General features: G+C 37.9%; 1 protein-coding gene across 6 annotated transcripts in view; it reads right to left on the bottom strand.

The window, feature by feature from the left end:
* Positions 1-6,536: 6,536 nt before the first annotated feature.
* fam114a2 (family with sequence similarity 114 member A2) overlaps positions 6,537-15,598 on the bottom strand; it is a 35,738-nt gene continuing 26,676 nt past the window's right edge. For 5 of the 6 annotated variants that reach the window (XM_060837236.1, XM_060837233.1, XM_060837235.1 and 2 more), the window contains 5 exons: positions 15,020-15,169; positions 11,818-11,957; positions 9,437-9,509; positions 8,951-9,004; positions 6,539-7,254 (listed from right to left, as the gene is read on the bottom strand). In XM_060837236.1, the coding sequence (XP_060693219.1) occupies positions 7,153-7,254; positions 8,951-9,004; positions 9,437-9,509; positions 11,818-11,957; positions 15,020-15,169 (519 nt within the window). In that variant the 3' untranslated portion in view covers positions 6,539-7,152. Of the gene's footprint in view, positions 7,255-8,950; positions 9,005-9,436; positions 9,510-11,817; positions 11,958-15,019; positions 15,170-15,598 lie in introns of all 6 variants that reach the window. The other variant, XM_060837232.1, reaches the window with a different exon arrangement.

Consider the following 15,598-nt stretch of genomic DNA (forward strand, 5'->3'; position numbering starts at 1 on the left):
TCGATTTTTCCCAAAAGATTATCTGAAAGTCAATAATGCATGCCGTGATCTTCGGATACAGATGTAAGTGTACAGAAGCGATTGTAACATTTGAAGTAACTAACGGGAGGGAACGCATGGTGAAAATGCACTAAAGAACTGGTCTCAGACACGCGTGCCTACTTGCAAAATGGTTATTGTGGTCTGAACAAGAAGAAAACATTTCTAATGATAACAGTTTAATGTCTTTTGCCAAACAAACTTGCATTAAAGAAGAGCAACAGTCTTCTGTGATTATTTTTAGTAATGATCCACCACGGTAATCAATTGCAAATATTAAACTTCAGCAATCAAGCATCATTTTACCATAGGATTTGACAAGTCCAGAATTATCAGAATCTTAACAGATCACAACGTGAACTTAAAATAACTAAACTACAGTTGTGGTTTTGTCTAATTCCACTTTGGATCCTTCTCTTTTCGACGAACTATCACACCCAGTTTTGATTATTTTCAAAGTCATCAGATTATCATTGGTATGCATATATCTAAGTTGATAGCTGGCATTAACTGCAGAATTCACTCCACTTACAACCAGTGCACAATTGATTAACACAATTGTCCTCAATTTTAGGATAAATTCCATGACTGGACAAACAGATAGACCAACAGATTTTTTTTGATATCACAAGCTTTCGAAATGCTGCTCTTTTGCCATACTTCACCTGACAAAGGTGCAGCTCTCCAAAAGCTTTAAAACACATCTGTTGGACAACCACCTGGCATCTCATGACTTCTGACTTTATTTATGAGCATTAATTATATATTACAACTGTGTTTGGGTTTAAAAACTAATGATTTATCATTTATCAAGTTTATCATTTCCAATTACCAAAATTCTTTAGTGACTGATTGTAAGTTTGCTCTCTGAGCTGGTAGATTTGTTCTCAGACGATTCTTCACCATGCTAGGTAATATCATTGAGCCTCCATGAAGTGTTGATAAATGGGGGCCAAATCAATGTGTTTGCTGATGGAGTTCTGGTTAGAATGCCAGGCCTCAAGGAATTCTCATGAGTTTCTTTGATTAGCCCATCCCAGGATGAACGGATGGACATATGTATTGTCCCAGTCGAACTGGTCTCCCACTTTGTCTGTAAGGATACTAGTGATAATTTGTCATATCGTATGGCAGCTAATTGGTGCTTGTGTATCCTGGTGGCTAGTTACCTGCCTGCCTGTCCAACATAATGTTTGTTGCAGTCCTTGCAGGATATTTTGTATCAGGTGTTCATTCTGCTGGTCGTTGGTACAGGGTTGTTTCAGTTTGTTGGTAGGTTTGTGAGCTACCACGATGCCAAGGGGCCAGAGTAGTCTGGTCATCATCTCAAAGGTGTCTTTAATATATGGTAGTGTGGCTAGAGTCTCTGTGCATGTTGTGTCTCCTTGCTTAGGGTTGTTGTTTAAGAATGAGGTGATTGTGCTTATTGGATACCTATTGTTCTTGAATACATCGTAAAGGTGCTTTCCCTTGGCTTCTCATAGTTCCTGGATGCTACAGCATGGTGTGGTTGTACAGGACATTAACTAATATCCTGTACAGCCAAAACATGACTTCCTAACTCCTGTACTAAATATTCGGACCAATAAAGCATACCAAACACCTTCTTCACTATCCTATCTATTCCAAGGTCTCTTTGTTCAGCAACACTCTAGCACCTTACTGTTAAGTGTATTAGTCCTAAGATTTGCTTTCCCAAAAGTGCAGCACTTCGCATTTATTGGAATTAAATTCCATCTGCCACTTCTCAGCGCATTGGCTTATCTGCTCAAGATCCTTCACTTGACCACTACACCTCCAATTTTGGTGTCATCTGCAAACTTATTAATTGTACCTCTTACGTTCACATCCAAATCATTTATGTACATGACAAAAAGTAGAGGACTCAGCACCAATCCTTATGGCACTCCATTGGTCACTGGCCTCCATTCTGAAAAAAACAACCCTCCACCACCACCCTCTGTTTTCTACGTTTGAACCAGTTCCGTATCCAAATGGCTAGTTCTCACTGTATTCACGCAGCGGGTGGTACGTATATGGAATGAGCTGCCAGAGATTGTGGTGGAGGCTGGTACAATTGCAACATTTCATATACCCATCCAAATGCCTCTTAACAGGAAGGGTTTGGAGGGATATGGGACGGATGCTGGCAGGTGGGACTAGATTGGGTTGGGATATCTGGTTGACATGGACGGGTTGGACCAAAGGGTCTGTTTCCATGCTGTACATCTCTATGACTCGATCTAACCTTGCTAACCAGTCTCCCATGGGGAACCTTGTCGAATGCCTTACTGAAGTCCATACAGATCACATCTATCGCTCTGCACTCATCAATCCTCTTTTTGAAGAAGTAACAAAAAACACAATTGAGTTGGGGGGCATGACTTCCCACGCACAAAGCCATATTGACTATTCCTAATCAGTCCTTGCCTTTCCAAATACATGTACACTCTGTCCCTCAGGATTCCCTCTAACAACTTGCCCATCACCGAGGTCAGGTTCAATGCTCTATAGTTCCTTGGCTTGTCTTTACCACCCTTCTTAAACAGTGGCACCACATTAGCCAACCGCCAATCTTCTGGCACCTCACTTGTGACTTATCTATGATACAAATATCTCAGTAAGAGGCCCAACAATCTTCTAGCTTCCCAGAGTTCTAGAGTACACCACTTTTATGCATTTCAAGACATGCAGCACTTCCTCCTCTGTAATATGAGCATTTTGCAAGGTGTCACCACCTATTTTGCTACTTTCTATATCTTCCATATCCTTTTCCATTTAGTATCTCCTCTATTTTCTATGGCTCCACACAAAAGCTGCCTTGTTGACCTTAGAGGGGCCCTTTTTTCTTTTCCTAGTTATCCTTTTGTCCTTACATGTATTTGGAACAACCCTTTGGTTTCTCCATAACTCTATTTGCCAAAGCTATTTCATGTCCACTTTTTGCCCTCCTGATTTCCCTCTTAATAAAGGCAGTAGGAGTATACTTAAGTAATGTCCTTGTGCAGCTCCGTTTGTGGGTATTAGGACATTGCTCCTGTAGTTCAGCATTTGGTCTGTGTCTCGTTTTCCTGTAGATGCTCATCTGCAGCTCTACATTGGCGGTTTGTTCTACTGTGGCATTTAGGAAGGAGAATTTGTTGTTGTTCTGTTCCTCTTGGGTGAACTTTAACCCGGAAGGATGTTGTTTGTGTTTCTTCTAGTTTGTTCCATTTCATGACGACAAAGGTATCATCCACTTAGTGGATCCAAAGCTTGGGCTACATCATGGGAAAGCTGTTTGTTCTGACCTTTGCATAACTGCCTCTGCCAAGAATCTGGATATTGGTGTCTTGATTTGTTTGTCGGTCTTGTCACTGAATGTGAAGTGGGTAGTGAGGCACAGGTCTACTAGTTTGAGGATACTTGATGGGGTTGGTGCTGTCTGGCGTTTGTGTCCTTGGTTCATCTAATAGTGAAGCCAGGGTGATGTTTATAGATGATACGAAGGAAACCTTGACCTCATCATCCTCTACTTTAGTGTTGCTGATGTTCTGGAATTCTTGGGTGGAGTGGTGTGAGTCTTCTACTAGGTATTTCAGTTTCCATTGCAGTTCCTTTGCTAGTCTGTATGTCAGTGTGCCAGAAAGTGAGACCATGGATGTGAAGGGGGAAGAGATTACCTTCGGTAATCCATAGAAACAGTGTGTGTTGGATCCATAAGGTTTTATATTTTGGAGGTGTGTCTTGTTAATTTCGACTAATTGTTGAGTTTCTTCAGGAATAATACAGTTATTCATGGTGTAATACAGTTTTCTAGCTGTTGAGTCAGATCTAGCGTCACTGCTGGTAGGTGTCAGTATCTGTGAGAAGTGTGCTTTTTCAATGTACTATGTTCTGTTCAGGATGACGGTCATGCGCACAGAGTCTACTGGTAGGCTTACAATATTTGTCTTTTCTGCCTCCTTCCAGGGAGTTCCTTTCCGGTGTGTCTTTTTGCCTGCTTAGTGTTGATGCTACTGCCTGTCTGATGGCCTGGTGGGTTTTTTCAGCAAGTCCATTGTCCTTCAGGGTTGATTTTTGTGTCACTAGGAATTCTTTTTGTCTGCCTACCTGTAGTTGTAGTTCATCCCTCATACTAGGACAGCTTTTTCCATATCGAAGTGTGGTCGGTCCAACAGGTTCTTTATCCAAACTTCTGAAGTGTCTGTCATTGTCCTGATGAAGGGCTTTTGCCCGAAACATCTATTTTCCTGCTTCTCGGATGCTGCCTGACCTGCTATGCTTTTCCAGCACCACTGTAATGTGGACTGCTATTGTGTGAAAGTTTGTCCAGTTTTTCTTATAAAGCTAGTCTTTTCTTCGTCTTGGTCAGCTGTTGTTTAGTGTTGATGGCTCATTCTAATATACTTGTCCATTCCTGGACAGTAATGATAGTGTAGAGTTTTTTGGCTCAAAATTTCCCCTTTGTATTTGTGGACACCATTTATCATTTCCTGTAACATGCTGCAGCCATTCTGTTCTGCTGTTCTTCTGGCTTGTGGGGTGTTGAGAGGTAGTTTATATTTGACACATCGCAGTAATACTTTTTCTTGACGTAGTGATGTAAAAAGATTTACAAAAGAAGCTTACATAAGTGGATAACATCAATAAATAATAATGTTCCATTTATTTTTATAAATGAAACCAAGATTGATATACATCACAACATATTAAGATTCTAAATTAAAATGCAGAATATTTACGACAAAATGAATTAAGTTCCCCATATTCCTTGGTGACTACCAACTTCTTGATTTTGAAAATAAGATTTAGTAAATACTATTTTCACTAGGCAATATCAGACTCAGTTAAAGGAAGAAGTTGCTATAATTTGTAGTAACTAATGAATGGGAACCCAAGGAACTAAGAATAATATATCCTCCATTTGCTGGATATGAATGTAATATTGCTGCTACTGCAGGTGAGTGATTAAACTTAAATTAAGATGATATATTAAAGGGGTTGTATAACTAGATAAGCCAGCACCAAAAGATCAAGCTTGAACACTTAAAAGCCTCTTAATTCCTTCACAGAAGAGAAGCAAATGCTATAAGTTGTGGCAGCTACAAATATACTTTACCCATAACTATGAGCTGAACTCACAGATGATCAAGCTATCTTGATTTACATAGAAACATGTTTATATAAAATGCACATTTTATCCAGAAGAGTCATGGGCCATTGCATTTTACATGTAATGAATTACTTTGAACTGCACCTGCTTTAACACACAAGATGAGGGACTAGTTTACCTTTCTTTAAAAAGAAAAGTTATGGTTGAACAAAGAATCAGGTATGACACTGACATAGCTCCCTGCTGCTCTCTGAATGGTGCCAGAAGAGCTTAAACTATGGCCTTATGAACAAATCTGGAACATGTTAATAGTAGCTCATCTGGATAAAAGGCAGACAAAGCTCCATGGGTATCTCACAGCATGAATTTAGATCTATTTATAGGTCAATTCTTAGTGTATTCAAAATAATTCACTGAATTATCTCAAATGTTTGAGATGCAAAATAAGAATGTTTAAATGCATCTAAAGTGAATTTAGTTAAATGATCAGACTGGCAATCGACATTAAATCGACATTGAGGGGCGGCACGGTGGCACAGTGGTTAGCACTGCTGCCTCACAGCGCCTGAGACCCGGGTTCAATTCCCGACTCAGGTGACTGACTGTGTGGAGTTTGCATGTTCTCCCCGTGTCTGCGTGGGTTTCCTCCGGGTGCTCCGGTTTCCTCCCACAGTCCAAAGATATGCGGGTCAGGTGAATTGGCCATGCTAAATTGCCCGTAGTGTTAGGTAAGGGGTAAATGTAGGGGTATGGGTGGGTTGCGCTTCGGCGGGTCGGTGTGGACTTGTTGGGCCGAAGGGCCTGTTTCCACACTGTAAGTCTGATCTGATATTTTTTCTTAGGGCAGCACGGTAGCACAGTGGTTAGCACTGCTGCCTCACAGCGCCAGAGACCTGGGTTCAATTCCCGACTCAGGCAACTGACTGTGTGGAGTTTGCACATTCTCCCCGTGTCTGCGTGGGTTTCCTCCGGGTGCTCCGGTTTCCTCCCACAGTCCAAAAATGTGCAGGTCAGGTGAATTGGCCATGCTAAATTGTCCGTAGTGTTAGGTAATAGGGGTATGGGTGGGTTGCGCTTCGGCGGGTTGGTGTGGACTTTATGGGCCGAAGGGCCTGTTTCCACACTGTAAGTAATCTAAAAAAAAATTAAACTATAGTGAAGTACTGCCACTAGGTTAGTTACTTCTGTGCATTCTCCATTACTGTATTTACTTTTATAAAAGCTGATTTCATGTAAACTTAACTTCAAAATTTGTGGCCTAAAAATAGAAAATTTCATTTAAAAGTCACCCCTAGAGTTTGAAGGTTCAAATGACCAAAAATTTCAGAACAAAATTATAATGCTGGAGACCTTAAATGATTTGATTTTACTGTAAATATATAAATACTAAATGAAAATAAAAGTGTAAATAAAACCTGATGTATTTACAAAGTGGGTAATGTTTAAAAATGTTAGCTAATCAATACGAAGTCTTTAGTGTTTTTTTTTACTTTATTTCATTACAATGTTTGTTTATGTATTTCATTTGGGGCCTAATCTCAAATATTTGATTTTTACACAAGTCCTTTATATTGTATATAACATACTTACAAATAACATTTCATTTTGTACAAATGCAAGTAATAACTGAAAAAATATGTATTATTTTGTACTGGGCAAAAATATATTTAGAGGCTATTAAGGCATGAAGCATTCTGTCACTTAAAGACAAAAGCTTTTAATTTCAGGAAATCTGAGCTAATTCTTATCCTGACTTTAATATCGGAATCTTGCAGAAATCAGACCAAAGGAAAGAAAAATGTTTTTCCAAAAAACATTCAAACTCCGAATGTCTAGCTTTTATTCGGAGCAGGTTTGTTTTTCCTTCACTGTTAAACTCCACCTCCCATCAGAATCTATGTCTAAAATGGCCTCCACTGCTCACAAAATGCAACCTTAAATAATCCGCACTTGTTAATCACGTTTTGGCAGAGAACTTGAACAAAAATTTCATATCAGGCAAATAAATACAGTCAAAGTCAGTGTACAGTGATATCCGAGCGAATCTGGATTTCAGAAATTTGAAGAACTGGAAGCAGGAGCTGAAATGCATCCTGAATGTAGGTTGCACTATTGGAAGCCTGAAAAAAAAAGTGTAAATATGTTACAAATACAGCTGGAGAGACTTATCTTTGTACAAAAATACATAGATATTGACTAGCATGACTGAAGAAGGATGAACTGCTAAGTTTTGCAGTTCTGCCTCTTCATTTGAATTATTGAATAAATCTTACTAGCATAATATTGAGATCTCAAAGTCTGAATGCATCCAACTTCGACTATTCTCCCCACCCCAAGTTTTATTTTATAATCAATCCAAGGTAAAAAAAAATCAATACTGATGATCAGACAACCCCAAATGTTAAAGGAAATCGAGTGAATACCAGATAAATTACAAAATTATGTTCAAGCAAGATCAAGTCTTCTGGCTCATCAGAAATAGTAAACACCAAAAGTTGCAAGAGGTGTGTATTTCAGGATCAGCATTTCACGTGGCCAGCAGTGTTTTCAATATTTGATCCTCTGAATAATTTGAGGTTTTCTTTTTTGCTGTTAATGGCTGCTTTACACAAAACAGTTGTTTCAACTGGCAGTTTTCTTTTGTGGTGGTGATAGAATTGCAAAAATAAAAGATATGCATTTTAATATTTCACCTTGTGTAACTTTGCAAGTTAGATGCATATAAGCACAACATTTAATAATTGGGGAACAGTTGCATTGGAAGAGCAATGGGCAACAGGCACAGGATAGGTGATACCTTTTATTAAAAAGCATTTAAAGGAAATTCGCTCCAGTAAATTACTTAATTTCCCAATATATTTTATGGTATCCTATCCACATTGGCTCTTTTTACTAGCCGTGCTGTAGACAAGTATATTTACAGAGTTCTGCAAAATGTACTAATAATATTTCTGCACAATGAAATGTAGTGGTAACTAAACTTCAATAATAAAAAAAACTTGCCTATATGTTATATACCTGGGATGTTCTAAACCACTGGTGATGGAATGAAGTACTTTGGAAGTGTCACCACTATCATAAAATCCCTAAAGTGTGGAAGCAGGCCATATTGGACCAACAAGTCCACACCAGCCCTCCATAGAGTATTCAAGTAAATTGAGCAATCACCTGGACATGGGGCAATTTCTCAAACAATGTGAAATGACTAATAGTGTTCTTTGTGATACTGTGATATTGTGCTAAATTTGCTATTGAAGTGAGTTAGTTTGTGTATTTTAAGGAAAACCTATCTTCAATAACAAAATAATTACTTTAACATTTAACTGGATGCTTTGGATTTCAATTAAATGATGCAGAAAAAAAGAATTTTGTACTTGTGTTGCAGGTGACAGATCCTTAGGTCTTTGCAAAATGTATCACAGCTGGTTAAGTGCAATTATTGTTATTATGCAAGGAACTAATTTACATACCCCCAAGGACACATATCAATGATATAAAAGTGATTAAGTACTTTGGTTTATTGTTGGCGTTGATTAAGAGTAACAACATTTAACTAGGCATCCTCTGCTTCAAGTAATGCTCTGCAATATGTTACCTCCACGTAAGTGAGCAGGTGGGGCCTTAGTCTTTTCTCAAAGTCAGTATCTCCAACAATGTATCATTCCTCCAGTTCTACACTGATGTGTCAGTCTACACTCAATACTCAGATGCTGAGACTGAGAATGCCATCACTGAGCCACTGAAATATCTGTAGTGGAACTTTGGTTAATGTAGTGAATTCAACCAGATGCATACACTGATCTTGATATAAATTACCTCCAAAAATACTCCAGTAATTAATGGATTAAGAACCTCTACCTTCTCTTTAGCCTGTAAAGAAAAAAAAGTGATGGGTGAGTATATTTGTACAGGAAAGCATCAAAAATAAAATACTGCAAGGAAAGCCAGGAAACACACATTTTTAATATTATGAGGAAACTAAGTCATGACCAAGAAACAGGAAACAATGCTTTTTATTTTCAACTGAACAAAAGGTGCAATCTTGATTGCAAGCTTTGTTACTGAGGAGTGAGCCAGCATGCTTGGAGCAACAGGCAATTTTTAAAAAATTCTCTTCTCCAAGTTACAAAGGTTCAATAACAAAGTTAATGTAAAAAAAAATCTTACGATAAGCTGAATGAATTCTACTGGATGTAACTATTTGCTTAGCCAGAGTTGTCAGTTCTACACATCTCTGCTTACTTCGAGAGATATAACCTGATTTACAGTTCTGCGCAAGAGGAGAAAAGTTCAGTTCCTTACCCCTATTGTTGTCAAACAGGAGGTAAATTGTTTAGAAAGAGCAGCCACTTCCTTACACAAGACAATAGTCACTCTGTAAATAGAAAATGGATTTAGGAAAAAATGTTCAACAATTCAAAAGACATTAATACTCATGAGGATAGATACAAGAATACCAGATTTCAAAAGGGAAAGCCAATTCATACCCCATAAAGAAAATGGTTCTGATTGGTTACCAAATAGCTTCTTATTGGTTGAATGCACCAGTGAACAGTTGTATATCAAGTTTAATTGGGGGGATGTCTTGGTTTGCTGAGGACAAGGCATGTAGCTTCTAGCAACCATGAGTAAACCACATTGAGAAACTGAATGGGTTGTTAGGGTAATTCTTAGCATAATTCGTATTGTTTGATAGGTGTTATCCAATTGTGGAATCAGATCTATATAGACCTGTTTAGTAGAGTCACTATTCTGCCTGTTGCAAACAGTGCGGAGACATGCTGCTTGGTATTTAAGACTTAAGGCCAACATATCTAGCATTACAGCAGCATTGAGACTTGGTTGGGTGGGGGTGGGAGAGATCAAATATATAGGTAATACATGAAAAATTAAGAAAGAAAACAAAAAGGAGCATCAGTTCTTTCCACTTACAAGATAGAATGTTGTACCAATGAAATACATTCCATCAAAGCTGTTTACTGACAGCCCCATTATGACAAATCATGGTGAAGTAGACACCAGTATCACAGATTGTCTAAAATAAACTCATTCAGAAGATTAAGAAAAAATCATCTTCTATTCTATTTAAAATGTCATTGCCTTTTCAGAACAGATTGGCCAAACCTGGATGCAGAACTCAAAGAAACAACACCTTGTAAGAAAGTTTTCCATTGTTTGTTTACAACTTGTGCTCTTATTTACAAAACCGAAAAACTGAAGGAAGTTTTTTGTGGCATTATTTTCCTGATACTTAAGGATTTTTAAGAGGTGAAATCAGGTCTTGATAGTGTAAAAAGTGGAAAAACAAGACAACATCTCATTTCAGACTTTGTTTAAATGGAAAGCAAAATTAGATCAACTATTCCTTGGCTCCATCCAAGACTAAGTTTGCCAGTTAAATATTTGATTTCCCAACTCATTCTGTTCCTCTACATTCACTTCAGAACTCAAATGTAATTGGGAACAAAGCTCAAGATTCCATTATAAAGTATATGTTCATCAATTTAAAAATGCAAAGCAAGCATTCTCTTCTATTCTGGGAATGTTTAAACCTCCTATGAACAGAAATGCTAGATATAATCAGCTGGCCAGGCAGCATTTGAGGAGAGAAACAGTGTTAACATTTCAATTTGCTGACCTTTAATTAAAACTGCAAATCATTAGAAATGTATAGATTTTAACTACGTGAACAGGAGGAGGTTGGGAAACGAAGAATAAAATTCTGTGGCAAGGTGACAGAGGAGAGGTTAATGACAGAAGAAAAATTAGACCAAAAACAAAACCTACAACAAAAAAAAACAAACAGAAGAGACTGCAGTCTGAAATTATTGAACTCAACGTTGAGTAGGGAAGGCCACAAAATGCTTAATTGAAAAAAGAAGCCTTGTTCCTCATGTTTGTAATATCAGTTCCAAAATGCAATGCTTTGTATAGGTGTTCTTTAACCCTCAACCAAAGACTCTCCTACTATGGTTGATAGTGTCCTCAAGTGTTTGTCCCATTTCCAGCCAGCCATTCTGAATTCACTCCTCCCGAGAATCTTGTCATCACCTTCTACAGCCTCCATATTCAGCATATTATCCTGCACTTTTTCAATCGTGATGCTACTACCAAACTTAGCTTCTCCTGCCTTTTCAGCACTCCCATGTGATCACTGCCTCCATGACACTTGGTCCACTTGTCAATCACCTCCAATACCCATCCAGTTCCTATGGCCCATTTCCAAAGTAGCTCAGGAGACGCAGCACCTGCTTTTTCACTTCCTCTCTCCTCACTGCCCAAAGTCCAGAGCACTCCTTCCAAGTGCAAGAATGATTTTTTTAAAAAAGGATTTTAGTTTGTTTTGCTTTTCGGATGGCACTGTTCAAAATACCATTCACATCTCCCTTAGATGCACCTTTTGTTTCTTTACTATTCCCTTTGGCATTGAGCTTTCTTGCCTTCCAATGTACCGTAAGTACAGTTTCTTTTATTTTCCTCCAACATCCTCACCCCACCATTTCACTTGCTTAAACCTATTACATTTCTAACTTTTCCCAACTTCAGTGAAAAATCAACTTGAAATATTAACTGTTTCTCTAGCCACTGGTATTGCCTGAGTTGGTGGATAACATTTTCTGGTTATGTTTCAGAGTTGAGCATTTACAGTATTTTACTTTTGTAATAGTATTAAAATATCATACTTTGACAGTGTTTTTGCACGATCCAGTGCAGCCACATCATGGTCCTGACCGTGAAGAATTAGTACTGCCACTTTATGGAATTGTTCAATGGATCGAGCAGTAAGTTCTGCCAGGCTTCTGATAGCAGATGTATGGATGTTCTGTGAATTTTAGAAACAAATGATGTATTTTGAGGTTAGATCAAGCAGACCTATTTCTCCTCAATCAATTTATCTATTTAAAACCAAGAAGTATAGCTGAAACCATCATCAACTTTCTTAGAGGGAAAAATAATATAATGGAAACTTTGACATTCAGATGCTGATTACAAACCTTTATCATCCTTGTTGAATATCAAGTAGCAGGCAGTGGACAAAATACGTGAAAATTACAGTGTCTGTTTACAAGGTACATATTTGATTACAGTATAACAATGTGTGCAAAGAATCAGTGAACATTTGAAGATCTGCTCTGCATGTTTTGTCCAGTGATAGATGGAGCAAACATGTTTATTAAATAATCAAATGTCATCACATGGCATGTGTTTGCTGAATATATTTTGTGGTAAAGACGACAACACATCATATAGAGTTGCTTCAACAGGGATCTCATCAACAACAATCATGAAGCAGTGCAATTTTCTTGTCACATTTTTAAATGATGTATTGGGTGCCCCACAAATTATTCAGTAATCTGTCTGAGCCAGATGGTGTGTTAGGGCACATAACAGAGACTTTTGTTCAAATCAGACTCTACCTGGAAAATGCTTTTCTCACAAAGTCACTCAGAAGATTAAACTAACAAAGTTGCAATGAGAGACAGAAATAGAATCTCAGATTTGAGTGAACAGGACAGCCAGCAGGTTGTCGATCGCCTGAACATAAAGTAATGAGGCATTTAACAATGAAAATAAAATGATTAAATTTAAGTCCAAATGACTAGCCACTTCAAGATTGTAAAGGGAAAGTTGTTATAGTCTTAACAGACCATAAGGCTACACTCTCATTAAAGAGAGACAACTGATGGTGGTTTAACCACAACGTCACCACACCTCAGGTGAGGACAGAATCCTTCATGGTAACCTCAATTAATGTGGTAAATGAACACTCACACACTTGTAGGTCAATCCTACTATATCACACTATAAAAACTTTTACAAAGGAAATTGCAAGCTCCCATTAACACACTTAAACGAAATCACGTTCATGCTGGTAACTCTACTCAATCTGTTTACTGTATTGCATCTCTATTAATTCATAACTCTCCTTCGTCCACTTGGTTTACTACTGCATGTTTTGACTCTCATTCATTCACACTGGTACTAAGTCTATTGTCACTTATCGCAATTTGTTCACTATACATCCAAACGTTAATATCGTTAAAAAGTTAATCATGTCATTACATCTCAATAAAAGTGAGATACATTAACTACATATATCTTTAATTCTTCGACAAGTTTGTTAATGTTGTGAGGTTCATTACATAAGAGTAAATGGGAGGGAAACAAAAGAATTTGGCAGGAAAGTTCAAGATGCAAAATTTAACAAATGTTTAATTTTAAGTGTGCCATTATACCAGGCCATGATGATGTTGAACAGTGCAATTTTGCAGGATTTCAATGAATTTTTGATATGTTAAATTTTCATACCAGTATGTATAAAATAAATTTATTACCAGTAATTAATTCTTGTTTCTCTTGCTTTACCACAATTCATCGTGTTTTTCTTCTTTACCCGAGATTAGTTGAGTGATCAAATTGACTTCTGCTGATATGGTATTTCGAACTGCAGCATGATAGTTTCATTTCTTTCATGTGTAAATGACAATTTTTTTTAAAAAAAAGTAACATTCACAGGTTAACAATTAGTAACATATTGTAACATATTATCTGGCTGACATCAATTGTTACAGTTAACCTGAGAATGTAACATTTTTAAAAAAAATTTGTGATTTACACGCGAAAGAAGTGAAACTATCATGGTATTCGAACAGATGAAAAACTCGACAAACAATCAAGGTATTTTTCAATGTATAATTTCAGTTTCATCATACTGTAAACTTCTGCTATAAATTCGGTGTCTTACAATTGTGTACTCCACAACCACCTGATGAAGGAGCAGCGCTCCGAAAGCTAGTGCTTCCAATTAAACCTGTTGGACTATAACCTGGTCTTGTGCGAGTTTTAACTTGAAATAGTGTTGCCGATCCTTCACTGTTGCTGGGACGCTCTCCCTGTACCAAATGGACTGCAGTAGTTCAGGATGGCTGCCTACCAAGTCATTTAGATTTGAGCAATAAGTATTGACCTTGTCAGCAATATCCCCATTTCATCTCTTAAGAAATTAAAAAAAAAAGTCTTATTAGAAGTGAAAAGACCCACCTACTGACCTGAACAGCACATTATTTCCAGTAATGACTGTTGGTAATGTGCAAGTCTGTCTCCTATTTTAGCACAAATGTTTATTGTTGTGGTTCTGTTCACCGAGCTGGGAATTTGTGTTGCAAACGTTTCGTCCCCTGTCTAGGTGATATCCTCAGTGCTTAGGAGCCTCCTGTGATCTTTCCTCCGGCATTTGTAGTGGTTTGAATCTGCCGCTTCCGGTTGTCAGTTCCAGCTGTCCGCTGCAGTGGCCGGTATATCGGGTCCAGATCGATGTGCTTATTGATTGAACCTGTGGATAAGTGCCATGCCTGTAGGAATTCCCTGGCTGTTCTCTGTTTGACTTGTCCTATAATAACACTACTATTATAGGGCAAGCCAAACAGAACAGCCAGGGAATTCCTAGAGGCATGGCACTCATCCACAGATTCAATCAATAAGCCCATCGATCTGGACCCGATATACCGGCCACTGCAGCGGACAGCTGGAACTGACAACCGGAAGCGGCAGATTCAAACCACTACAAATGCCGGAGGAAAGATCACAGAAGCGCTTCACAGGAGGCTCCCAAGCACTGAGGATGTAACCTAGACAGGGGACGAAACGTTTGCAACACAAATTCCCAGTTCGGCGAACAGAACCCGAGCTACAAATCTTCTCCCAAACTTTGAACAGATGTTTATTTATGTAAATAAAATTGGTAAATATCAGAGTTAATTTGGGATGTTAATATGCTGCAAACACAAGCAAAATGTTTCACTGTATGTTATGGAAACAATTTCTAAGCTAGTTAACCATTATTGGAAATCCAGTTCTCAAAAATTTTAAAGCAGCTTCCATTACCTCAATTGAAAGTTTATGACCTTTGCTCGAATCATCAGGTTTAGATTCTTCACTGTGCTCTTTCTTCTCTGGATCTTCTGATATATCTTCTACTTGCGTCAGTGACATAACATTTATTTCACTTATATGATCGTGAGCATGCTTTCTGGCCTGAAACAGTTGCAAGTCTTGGATTATTAAGCAAAACAACAGTAAACAAAAACAGATTTGAGTTTGAAGATAAAACAAATCATTGTAGCAGGGTAGAGGGGATCTGATTTACCAATATTCCCGCAGAAGCCAGAATGCTTGGTAACTAAAATAGTAAAGCATATTCTTCCCCTGAAACAAATATAAATAAAACCTATTGACTATTTGTTAAAATCAAAGGGTTTGAATATTTTGTAATCCCTACAGCATGATTATATTGTGGATTGGACACATTAAAGTTTCTTGACTTGTAAAGAAAAACAACTATCTTAATGCTTATATTTTCAATGTTTAAGGGTTAAAAACAAAAACATCTGATGTTGCAAGGTTAATTCAAATGAAAGGTCTTGTGTGTCTTAACTGTTCTTCGATCTGCCAACATTTTCCAAC

Source organism: Hemiscyllium ocellatum, chromosome 16, assembly GCF_020745735.1.
Source record: "Hemiscyllium ocellatum isolate sHemOce1 chromosome 16, sHemOce1.pat.X.cur, whole genome shotgun sequence".
Taxonomy (NCBI): Eukaryota; Metazoa; Chordata; class Chondrichthyes; order Orectolobiformes; family Hemiscylliidae; genus Hemiscyllium; species Hemiscyllium ocellatum.